General features: G+C 41.6%; 2 protein-coding genes across 10 annotated transcripts in view; both read left to right on the forward strand.

Annotated features, from left to right (window-relative positions):
• Nucleotides 1-1,765: 1,765 nt before the first annotated feature.
• Nucleotides 1,766-12,430, forward strand: part of LOC126993427 (E3 ubiquitin-protein ligase rififylin-like) — a 17,787-nt gene continuing 7,122 nt past the window's right edge. The window contains exons 1-4 of one of the 6 annotated variants that reach the window (XM_050852487.1): nt 3,191-3,311; nt 3,451-3,735; nt 9,679-9,898; nt 11,966-12,158. In XM_050852487.1, the coding sequence (XP_050708444.1) occupies nt 9,731-9,898; nt 11,966-12,158 (361 nt within the window). In that variant the 5' untranslated portion in view covers nt 3,191-3,311; nt 3,451-3,735; nt 9,679-9,730. Of the gene's footprint in view, nt 1,894-2,057; nt 2,083-2,247; nt 2,272-3,190; nt 3,312-3,341; nt 3,736-9,678; nt 9,899-11,965; nt 12,159-12,430 lie in introns of those variants that run through there. The other 5 variants (XM_050852488.1, XM_050852486.1, XM_050852490.1 and 2 more) reach the window with 5 other exon arrangements.
• LOC126993432 (uncharacterized histidine-rich protein DDB_G0274557-like) lies at nt 3,742-9,661 on the forward strand. Of its 4 annotated transcripts, XM_050852550.1 has the most exons (3): nt 3,742-3,948; nt 4,076-4,102; nt 4,227-9,661. In XM_050852550.1, exon 3 carries the CDS (start codon nt 6,144-6,146, stop codon nt 7,044-7,046), a length of 903 nt encoding a protein of 300 aa, XP_050708507.1. In that variant the 5' UTR covers nt 3,742-3,948; nt 4,076-4,102; nt 4,227-6,143; the 3' UTR covers nt 7,047-9,661. The 4 variants fall into 4 exon arrangements, with proteins under 4 accessions (XP_050708507.1, XP_050708503.1, XP_050708504.1 ...); XM_050852546.1 differs by having other exon boundaries at nt 3,742-4,102; XM_050852547.1 differs by lacking the exon at nt 4,076-4,102 and having other exon boundaries at nt 3,742-3,970.

Consider the following 12,430-nt stretch of genomic DNA (forward strand, 5'->3'; position numbering starts at 1 on the left):
GGCAGAACTTGACCCGGTGGACGTCGAGGTCGCGGATGATGTGGAGGAGGAGGCAGGTGGAGACGCCGACCTGGAGGCCGGCTCTGCTGGTGACCTGACCAGCCTGCTGCCTCTCCTTCGCCCTCACCTCCACCGCGACGACCAAGACGTGAGAGGAGGAGGCCAGGATGGCTTACAGATTTTGATACAGAATGATTTGTTTAGTTCCCCAGTTATGTTTTATTTGTTTTGTTAAGTTGGCGAGGCGGGTCGCCTGCGCTTAAGGGGGGGGTAGTGTTACGCCAAGGCTTAGCTTAGTTTAAATTGTAATTGGCGCCACGTGACGTAATGAGGGTTCCCTGCGGCCCCGTTGAGGGGGCGGGCTGGAGAGGGACGCCATGCGGCGAGGAAGAGTGGAGACGGAGAGAAGACAAAGGACGCGCTCGCCTGTGCTCTGTGCCTTAGGACTTAAACGCCTGTGATTTGTGCCTTGACTGCCTCCCCCTTGGACTATAAGGATTGTACAACGTGCTATTGCTTAGTAAACCCCAAGAAAGTCCGCCCTGTATTTAATTGTGCCTCGCTGTGTGCTCTGTGGGTGTGTGCGAGTGTGTCCGCCGGAGTGTCTTTGTGTCTGCTGTCCGCCTCGTGGGAGCACTGTGTTTTCCATAGCGAGCCCAGTTTAAGTAATTGGGAGAGCACCTGTCTGCCGGTGTGAGGGGTAGACAAGTGGAGCATAACATATTAAAAGAATATTACGTTTCCTTAGATTGATGTATTTAACCCACAGAGTTATATTTATTTTCTGTTTATTTATTCATTTATTATTTATTTATTATTATTATTTATATATTATTTATCTATTATTTTTATTATTTATTTATTATTTAAAAGTGTTTAACTCTGTGATTTAAGCTTTTGTTCCTTGTATTTTCTTATAGAGAGGTTGTATTGATGTGTATGAAAACGAGAAAGCTAAAAAAAGTATGTTAAACTACAATACATTAAAGAGAAGTTGAACAAAAATATGCCTCCGGTTAATTAGTACTCTTTTCCTCTTTTCTGATAATGGAACAAAAAAAAGGAAGGAAAGAAATATAAAGGCACACGAAGGGGAAAAAAAGCGTCCAGCTATTTTCATTCTTTTCTGATGCAATATTAAAGCAAATAATTAAAAAGAAGTACTCGAATGTAACACTGGAGAGCGGTATATATGTCGTCATCGCTCTTATATATATACATCTTTCATTCTTTTCTGATGCAATATTAAAGCAAATATTAAAGAGAAGTACTCGAATGTAACACTGGAGAGCGGTATATATGTGGTCATCTTTTCTGATGCAATATATATTAAAGCAAATGATAAAGAAATGAAAGAAAAGCTAGATACCCCCATGTTGATTTTTAATTCATTATGATGCAATAATAAAGCAAAAACAAGGAAGAAAGGAAAGAATCCGCAGCGAAATACCGAAAAAAATGCACAAGGAGAAAATAATAAGAATAAATATGACATGGTGTAAGGGTAACGTACGTACAGTATAATTAACATATAACAAAGAAAAGAATATATACGCACACATATGAGATAAAAAAAGCTAAAATCACAAAGAAAAAGGAAAGAGGACAAAATATATCAGCTAGACGGAAGAAAAAAAAAATGTAGAAAGGATAACAGCAGACAAACAAATAAATACCATTACAAAATGACTATAAATAAACACACAATGAAATATGGAAAGGGAAAGAATACAAAAGAAAGCTAAAAATATAATAATCTGACACAAGAATGATAAAAACAGCTGCTCATCACAACACACCAGGGAGGAGGAGGAAGGCGTGGCGGGTTGTGCTTATTTAAACCCATTTTCCGCCTATTCTCCCTTCGTGGCCGAGCATAATTACTTTTCCCAGGTAAATATGAATCCTTTCGGTGTCCACTGGTGTCCTGAGGGGATATGAAACTTGTGATAAAAGGGAAATAATGGCGTGTTGAAAGTAGGATAACGACTTCCAGAGCCCAGAAAATCGTGTTGTTGTTCATATTTAAACCTATTTTTCTCCAATTTCCTCTTCGTGGCCAAGCATAATTACTTTTCCCAGGTAAATATGACCCTCTTAGCTGTCCATTGGTGTCTTGAACTAGTCTTAAACGTGAGATATAAGGGAAATAATGGCGTGTTGAAAGTACGATAGCGACAACCAGAGCCAAGGAAGTCGTGTTGTTGTTCATATTTAAACCTATTTTTCGCCTATTTCCTCTTCGTGGCCGAGCATTATTACTTTTCCCAGGTAAATATGACCCTCTTAGCTGTCCATTGGTGTCTTGAACTAGTCTTAAACGTGAGATATAAAGGAAATAATGGGGTGTTGAAAGTACGATAACGACTTCCAGAGCCCAGAAAGTCGTGTTGTTGTTCATATTTAAACCTATTTTTCGCCTATTTCCTCTTCGTGGCCGAGCATAATTACTTTTCCCAGGCAAATATGACCCTCTTAGCTGTCCATTGGTGTCTTGAACTAGTCTTAAACATGAGATATAAAGGAAATAATGGCGTGTTGAAAGTACGATAACGACAACCAGAGCCCAGAAAATCGTGTTGTTGTTCATATTTAAACCTATTTTTCTCCTATTTCCTCTTCGTAGCCAAGCATAATTACTCTCGCCAGGTAAATATGAACTCTCAAGGTGTCTATTGGTGCCCTCAGAGTGGCTTAAACTGAGTCGTGGAGGAGATAAGGACTTATTAATTGAAAGTATGATATAACCACCCTCGCCGCAAGGGAAGGAAGTTGCGAAGTAGTCCTATTTAACCCTTTTTTGACCCTTATTTCCCTCGTGACCGAGCAGTGTTACTTGTGCCAATTATAAATGAACTCTTGAAATGTCTATTAGTGTCTTTAACGAATTTCTAATGCGAGATATAAGGGAAATAATGAGGTGTTGAAATTTGTTTGGTCGTGTGCTGTCCTCAGCTAATTAGATGTAGCTTTGATGTGGTAATTTAAACCATTTAGCTTGTTGCATATGCACTCATCGGCCTTGAAAGGAGTCCCAGAAGCCTCGGTGTAACAGTCCACAAGCAGCAACCAGCAAGTGTAGAAAAACAGACCTGATTCGTAGTAAGAGAAACACTATCTTGGGTTTTTTCTTATAGTGGTGTGTGGGGCAATTAAGTCTTATCTTGCACGTGTCACATGATTTTCCTTGAAGTCTATTGCTGTAAAAGGCTGACAGAGGGAAGGGCTAGTGAAGGAAGAGAGCCCACTACAAGCTGTCATGGAGAGAAAATAAGCCTTGTCATTTTTTTTTTCAATATGACAAGTGACTGGTATGGAGTGGATGTGATAAACAGCTGGACTTCCCTTATCCACTGGTGTCTAGTGTTGTGAAGAGCTGACAGAGGGAGAGAGCCCGTTGCAAGCTATCATGCAGAGAAAATAACAGGAGACCTTACATTCCCTTTCCAGTGTGACAAGTGTCTGATAAGGAGTTGATTAATGCATGTGATAAACAGCTGGACTTATCACTGGTGCCCTGGTGCTGTGAAGAGCTAACAGAGGGAACGGCTAGTGAAGGGAGAGAGTCCATTACTCACTGTCATGCAGAGAAAATAAGACAAGGCCTATACACCCAATTTTCAGCATGACAGGTGACTGATAAGGAAGTGACTCGTGAGTGATAAACAACTGGACTTATCACTGGTGCCCTAGTGCTAACAGGGATCTGGATTCTGTGCCAAAATATCAACTCAGGTGCTGTATTGTGACCCTTCTAGCTTGTTTTTTTCCTGTTTATCTGTGCATGGTAGAGTATGTGTAATGAAGGGTAGTTAGGTTAGGTTAGGTTAGGTTAGAGAAAAGGGGTAGAGAGATGATGTGGTGGGGATTCTGTTGTGGATGTTGGATGTGAATGTTTGTTTGCAAGATGATTTGGTGTTAGGTTTAGTGATGGAAAATATTATATAGGTTAGGTTAGGTTAGAGAAAAGGTGTAGAGAGATGATGTGGTGGGGATTCTGTAGTGGATGTTGGATGTGAATGTTTGTTTGCAAGATAATTTGGTGTTAGGTTTAGTGATGGAAAATATTGTATAGGTTAGGTTAGGTTAGGTTAGAGAAAAGGTGTAGAGAGATGATGTGGTGGGGATTCTGTTGTGGATGTTGGATGTGAATGTTTGTTTGCAAGATGATTTGGTGTCAGGTTTAGTGATGGAAAATATATAGGTTAGGTTAGGTTAGAGCAAAGGTGTAGTGAGATGATGTGGTGGGGATTCTGTAGTGGATGTTGGATGTGAATGTTTGTTTGCAAGATAATTTGGTGTTAGGTTTAGTGATGGAAAATATTATATAGGTTAGGTTAGGTTAGAGCAAAGATGTAGAGATGATGTGGTGGGGATTCTGTAGTGGATGTTGGATGTGAATGTGTTTGCAAGATAATTTGGTGTTAGGTTTAGTGATGGAAAATATTAGGTTAGGTTAACTTAGAGCAAATGTGAAGTGGGATGAGACAATGCGGTAGTGAGCTGTAGTTGATGTTGGATATGTGTGTTCGTAAGCAAGATAATTTGATGTCAAGTTTAGTGATGGAAAAATTGTAGGCTAGGTTAGGTTAGAGTAAGGCTGCAGTAAGTTAACATGATGTGATAAGTCGAGACTGTGAGTAGCTGCAGAGGATGTTGGATGAGGTGTCTATGATTGGAAGGGATTTTGATGTTAAGTGATAAAAAAGAAAATGGTAAGTTAGGTTAGGTTAGAGCAAGGCAGAAGTAAGTAAGGATGGTGTAGTAGGGATGAGTGAAGAGCCTGAGGAGCTGTAGAGGATGCTGAATGTAGTGTTTGTATTCAAGGGACTTAGATGTCAAGTTCCATGATGGTAAAGTTGTAGGTTAGGTTAGATTAAGGCTGCAGTAAGTTACAATGATGTGCTAGTGATGAGTCAAGACCATGAGGGGCTGTAACTATGGGATATGGGTCGTTTTTTTAAGACACTTTTGCCTCTCGCATCAGGTATTTCTAAAGGTCAAATAGGGGGTCAGTCGGGTTCTAATGAGTGTTTCTTTAGGTTCACAGTACAGAAGAAGGGTCAGACTACCACCAGGGTCATGAAACTACCCCTGAAAATGCCCACAGCTCCTACGATAGCCTTGTCAAATAGGTGTTCTTGGGCAGTGAAATTTCTTATAATATGACCCATGATGCAAGGGATTTGGATGTTAAGTTCAGTGATGAGACGGTAGAGTTTGCAGTGTAGTGGCCCTTGAAGCTTCAAAACTCACCTGATTGACCTCTCTAAAGCAGGATATCAAAGGGCACAGCAGACACACCATCACTTACTAGAAACATTTTACAGTTGCTAAAAATGAGGTCTTACCTGTGTATGTATAGTAGCATTTATTCAGTTAGGATATTTTTTTAAAGGTGCTTTTTTTTCTTTTCTTATTTCACAAGACTGCATACCCTCGGAAGACTTATACAGCACTACTTAGACTGTGCAGACCTGAGTACCATAGGTTGATATATAATAATAATAATGATGATAATAATAACTGATATCAATAATTCATAGTTTATTTACCAAGACGTCTTACAATCCAAAGCGTATAGTAAAGCATGATATCTTGGTATACAAATTGTCATTAAAGTTAATTACTACAGTATACAAAATCTTATTAAAAATTTGTTTCAGCATAAAGCATATATACCTATAAACATACACCTTATTATAATTTTAAAGCTTATTTATCTAAATCATGATATATTACTGCTCATGAATTATCAGTTAAAAATGCATTGATAACCTTTCCTTTGACAAGTCCGAGTTAGTAATGCAAAAGCTCATGACTCATCTCAGTCACACAAGACCTTATCATGAAGGCAATATATAATCACAAGTTTTGTTATCAGAGTATCAATATACCTCTCCACTTAAAATTGACCTCTCCTTTGGCTACTTTGTACCATCATCTGTTGTGGGAGTGGCAAGTAGCGGACTTTTTTTTCTACACTCTTTTTGTTGCCCTTGAGCCGTCTCCTTTGTTGTAAAAAAAAAGTAGAGTCACACACTTCTTGCAACAGTCACCTCGCCTGGAGCCATGACAAAAAGGTAGCAGGACTTTATAGGCTGTTGGAATTCTGTAGTGATGCTGAATTATTCCCTGCTAACATGCACATAGAGTCATCATTACCCTCACTGCCATCACCACCCCACCATCATCACCACAGTCACCATTTCCATCACTGCCATCACCACCCCACCATCATCACCACAGTCATCATTTCCATCACTGCCATCACCACCCCACCATCATCACCACAGTCATCATTTCCATCACTGCCATCACCACCCCACCATCATCACCACAGTCACCATTTCCATCACTGCCATCACCACCCCACCATCATCACCACAGTCACCATTTCCATCACTGCCATCACCACCCCACCATCATCACCACAGTCACCATTTCCATCACTGCCATCACCACCCCACCATCATCACCACAGTCATCATTTCCATCACTGCCATCACCACCCCACCATCATCACCACAGTCACCATTTCCATCACTGCCATCACCACCCCACCATCATCACCACAGTCACCATTTCCATCACTGCCATCACCACCCCACCATCATCACCACAGTCACCATTTCCATCACTGCCATCACCACCCCACCATCATCACCACAGTCATCATTTCCATCACTGCCATCACCACCCCACCATCATCACCACAGTCACCATTTCCATCACTGCCATCACCACCCCACCATCATCACCACAGTCACCATTTCCATCACTGCCATCACCACCCCACCATCATCACCACAGTCATCATTTCCATCACTGCCATCACCACCCCACCATCATCACCACAGTCACCATTTCCATCACTGCCATCACCACCCCACCATCATCACCACAGTCACCATTTCCATCACTGCCATCACCACCCCACCATCATCACCAGTCACCATTACCTTCACCACCACTATCATTGTCATCATCAAGTCACCTCATTTCCATCATGCAATGTGGAGATCCCAACACACGATGCTATCTGACTTAATGAGAGGGAGGTGGTATATATCTATGTGGGTTATGCTGCAAGGGGGTCAGCATACCAGCACAGCATCTTGTCAGGAAGGTAATGGAGTAAGGACAGGGAGCTTTATCCTGTATTCCAAGCTCTCCCCCCCCTTTTTTTTTTAATATTTACAACAAAGGAGACGGCTCAAGGGCAACAAAAAGAGTATAGAAAAAAAAAGCCTGCTATTCACCAATCCCACCACAGACAAAAGTAAAGAGAGGTCAATTTCGGGTGGAGAGGTGAAAGATGTCCGTCATTACCATCCAAAAAACCAACAGCAGCTTCTAAGTTGTTCTTCGCCTTCGTTGAATGCCACATACATTCATTTGCTATTTACTTTTTCTTGGTACCGTATACTTGTTCTGTACTATTATTTACAGAGAAAAGTACTGTGTTGAATGTAGCTATTAACCCTTAGAAGTGGTTTATAGAAAGCTTGTAGAGAACCTGCACTAATTGACTGATGCTGTGGGAAATAACCTGCAGGGAATTGCTTAGAAATGGAAAGGTTGCAATATGGTAAACCCGTCCGCTGCGATTGGAACGGATTTGGCTTTCACGATAGCCTGGTTACATATACTCCCAGGTCTTTCTGTCTCTGTGGTGGATGTTGGATGTTTCCCATGTGGTATTGGTATGCTAGATATCCCCTCCCAAGGTGCATAACTTTAAATTTTTCTTTATTGAACTGTAGCAGCCACTGTTTGATCTATTTCCATAGCTTGGTGAGGTTTTCTTGTAGGAAATCTGCAGTCAGTGGATTAAAGGGCAAAAATAACTAAGTATACAGTAGACTCTTGATTTCTCGGTCCCCAATTTCCTGGATTTTAGATTACCTAGACAAAAACTGGATACAGAATTTAAATTTGGACTGATCTTGAGGGAATGGCTTAGAAAGGAAACGATTGTAATATAAGTCAAGGGCAGTATTAGTTAAGTACAGTAGACTTTTGATTTCTCAGTCCCCAATTTCCTGGATTTTCGATTTCCCCGACAAAATTCTAGATAATGGATTTTTTAACAACCCATCGTCTCCCCTTATCTGCCTGGGAAATTAAAGGTTCACTCCATAGTTTAACAGCAATAGCATGTCAGCCAGTATATAGGTAGGCCACTCTGTCTGTTGTGCTTCCCTATCTAAGAGTTTCAATGAGGTGGAGGGGATGTATGGTGAGTAATGTCTGACTCACCTGATAAACACCCTTGCCACTTGCTTTATCATGAACATTTGGAGTTGCTTATTAGTACCAAAGGGGACCAGACCTGCAGATAAGCCAGATTCCCTTGAACTAAAGCAAATAAACCCAAATACCACAGCAAGAAGTATTGGAAGGTAAAAAAATGTGGGCGTTTCCTTGCATTATCCTAGACTTTTCCACGAGTGACTAAAAAATCCCTAGAAAAGAAAGAAAGCCTCCAAAAAAAGGATCAGAATTAACGTAAAAAAATGTGGGTCTGTCCTTTCCCATAAGTGACAGAAATTTCCCTGAACTTAGAAATTCCTGTGACCTCGGAAATTCCCTTGAACCAAAAGAAAAAAGACGAACACCACTGAAAGAAGTATTGGAGAGTAGGTAGAATGTGGGGTCTTTAGTTTCTAGATGTTTCCTCGAGTGACTTAGAAACATCCTTGAACTCAGAAATTCCCTTGGACAAAAAAACAAAACAAAAAAAAAAAAAAAAAAAAAAAAAAAAACCTCAAATGCCACAGGAAAAGACATTAGAAAGTAAAAATAAGTCAGAAGAGTGAGAAAATGTGGGTCTTTCCTCCCATTACTCTAGGCGTTTCTACGAGTGAGTCAGAAATTATGACGCAGCAAAATCCTGTTGGCCGGCAGACACATAAGGAAAGATTTGCCGATGGAAGTACTTGAAGCCATCGCCGCCAAGCCTTTTAGGAAGCTGTTAGGGGGCTTCACTCCCCTTCTAGGCACAGGAGGGATTGGCAGAGATAGGATAGGATAAGGTGGAATGGGAAGGGATAGGAATGGAATAAAAAGGATTGGAAAGGAAAGGATAAGAAGGGAAGGGAAGAGTATAGAAGGGAAGGGAAAGGAAGGGTAGGAAAGGGAAGGGAGAGGAAAGGAAAGGGAAGGGAGAGAAAATGGAGAGGAGAAAAGGAAAGGAGGGGAAAAGAAAGAAAAGGAATGGAAAGGAAAGGAAAAAGGTGGTGCTGTTTGTTTGAAGAATACACACATTATTATTATTATTATTATTATTATTATTATTATTATTATTATTATTATTATTATTGTTATTATTGTATTTACACCTTGTTATTTATCATTGTCTACACACTTAGATTGTCATTATTATCTTCTTCAGATTAAGTTCCTCCAGGTATGTTATATATTTTAAACACAGTCATTAGTACATGTTCCTTTTTCTATAACTTATACTCATTCTACACATTTAGCTACTTTCTTTAACAATTACATATACTCACTCTACCACTTCCATCATTTATTCACTAACTGTAGGAGCATTGAAGCCAAGATGCACAAGTAAGCCCCAGTCCCTCACTCCAGCACTCCAATAATTTCTGCACTAACTGTAGGAGCATTGAAGCCAAGATGCACAAGTAAGCAAGCCACGGTCCCTTACAGATGAGGCTCGTGGATTTGGAATAAGCCAGGAAGAGGCGGAGGCAGCTGAGTGATGCTAGGGAGTGTGGGCGGCGTGTGCAGCGGCCCTGTGTCCTGGTGGTGCAGTGAGGTGCTGCGCTGCTCCCCCAAGGTGGCCCCTGACCCCAGCCCCAGCTCTGGCCTGCCACCCATGGCGGAGTGTGAACAATGCAGCACCAGGTTCAACCTCCTCAGACGAAAGGTGAGCGTGTGTGTGGGGAGAGGAGGCAGTGTGAATTATGTACTAGGGAACAAAAGTTGCTGTTTCTAAAGATATGGACAAGGAAACAATATTTGAAGGTTTTGCATGAGCTGTCACTATTGTTTAATGTGACAAATTATAATGTCTCCTCTTGGTTATTTTTTGTTCAATACTTCCAGCTTAGAATACACTGTAATTTGCCACTAACTAGAGCCATTGTACCTAACCATTGTAAGACTCCTATTTATTACTCCCAGCTTTGAAGACACTGCAACTAGCTGCTGTAAGATCCCTATTCCTCAAGGCACTGTACCTAGCCACTCCAAGGTCCCTATTCCTCAAGGCACTGTAACTAGCCACTCCAAGGTCCCTATTCCTCAAGACACTGTACCTAGCCACTCCAAGGTCCCTATTCCTCAAGACACTGTAACTATCCACTGTAAGATCCCTATTCCTCAAGACACTGTAACTAGCCACTCTACAATCCCTATTCCTCAAGACACTGTAACTAACCACTGTAAGATCCCTATTCCTCAAGACACTGTAACTAGCCACTCTACGATCCCTATTCCTCAAGACACTGTAACTATCCACTGTAAGATCCCTATTCCTCAAGACACTGTAACTATCCACTGTAAGATCCCTATTCCTCAAGACACTGTAACTATCCACTGTAAGATCCCTATTCCTCAAGACACTGTAACTATCCACTGTAAGATCCCTATTCCTCAAGACACTGTAACTATCCACTGTAAGATCCCTATTCCTCAAGACACTGTAACTATCCACTGTAAGATCCCTATTCCTCAAGACACTGTAACTATCCACTGTAAGATCCCTATTCCTCAAGACACTGTAACTAGCCACTCCAAGGTCCCTATTCCTCAAGACACTGTAACTATCCACTGTAAGATCCCTATTCCTCAAGACACTGTAACTAGCCACTCTACGATCCCTATTCCTCAAGACACTGTAACTAGCCACTCTACAATCCCTATTCCTCAAGACACTGTAACTAGCCACTGTAAGATCCCTATTCCTCAAGACACTGTAACTAGCCACTGTAATCCCTATTCCTCAAGACACTGTAACTAGCCACTCTACAATCCCTATTCCTCAAGACACTGTAACTAGCCACTCTACAATCCCTATTCCTCAAGACACTGTAACTAGCCACTGTAAGATCCCTATTCCTCAAGACACTGTAACTAGCCACTCTACAATCCCTATTCCTCAAGACACTGTAACTAGCCACTCTACAATCCCTATTCCTCAAGACACTGTAACTATCCACTGTAAGATCCCTATTCCTCAAGACACTGTAACTATCCACTCTACAATCCCTATTCCTCAAGACACTGTAACTATCCACTCTACAATCCCTATTCCTCAAGACACTGTAACTATCCACTGTAAGATCCCTATTCCTCAAGACACTGTAACTAGCCACTCTTCAATCCCTATTCCTCAAGACACTGTAACTAACCACTGTAATCCCTATTCCTCAAGACACTGTAACTAGCCACTGTAAGATCCCTATTCCTCAAGACACTGTAACTAGCCACTCTACGATCCCTATTCCTCAAGACACTGTAACTAGCCACTGTAATCCCTATTCCTCAAGACACTGTAACTAACCACTGTAAGATCCCTATTCCTCAAGACACTGTAACTAGCCACTCTTCAATCCCTATTCCTCAAGACACTGTAACTAGCCACTGTAATCCCTATTCCTCAAGACACTGTAACTAGCCACTGTAATCCCTATTCCTCAAGACACTGTAACTAGCCACTCTACAATCCCTATTCCTCAAGACACTGTAACTAGCCACTGTAATCCCTATTCCTCAAGACACTGTAACTAGCCACTGTAATCCCTATTCCTCAAGACACTGTAACTAGCCACTCTACAATCCCTATTCCTCAAGACACTGTAACTAGCCACTCTACAATCCCTATTCCTCAAGACACTGTAACTAACCACTGTAAGATCCCTATTCCTCAAGACACTGTAACTATCCACTGTAAGATTCCTGCTCATTACACCCATTTTTCTATCACAATCAGAGGGAGTGTGCCGGGTGCAAGATGGTGTACTGCGGCTCGTGTCTCAAGCGAGGGATGGAGGGCACGAGGCGGTGCAACAAGTGTGTGGTGCTGACCCAGTGGCCTTTGGACATGAAGGAGTTGATGGCACTCAGGGTGAAGGACCTCAGGCAGTTCCTCCACTCACAACGCATCAACACTACCATGTGCACAGGTAAAGGAGAGAGGAAGGAAGGGAGGAAGGGTTGATGCTGTGGTGTGTTTGTTAAGGGATGGAAGGAGGGAAGGATAGTAATATGTTAGGCAATTCCTCCACTCACAACACATCAACACTGCCATCTGCACAGGTAAAGGAGGAAGGGAGGAAAAGGAGAGAGGAAGGAAGGGCTGATGCTGTGGTAGGGGATGGAAGGAGTGGCTAATATTATGGCAGGCAGTTTCTCTACTCATATTGCTGAAACACTTCCACTTGTACAGGTCAGGGGG

Source organism: Eriocheir sinensis, unplaced genomic scaffold (genome assembly GCF_024679095.1).
Source record: "Eriocheir sinensis breed Jianghai 21 unplaced genomic scaffold, ASM2467909v1 Scaffold612, whole genome shotgun sequence".
NCBI lineage: Eukaryota > Metazoa > Arthropoda > Malacostraca > Decapoda > Varunidae > Eriocheir > Eriocheir sinensis.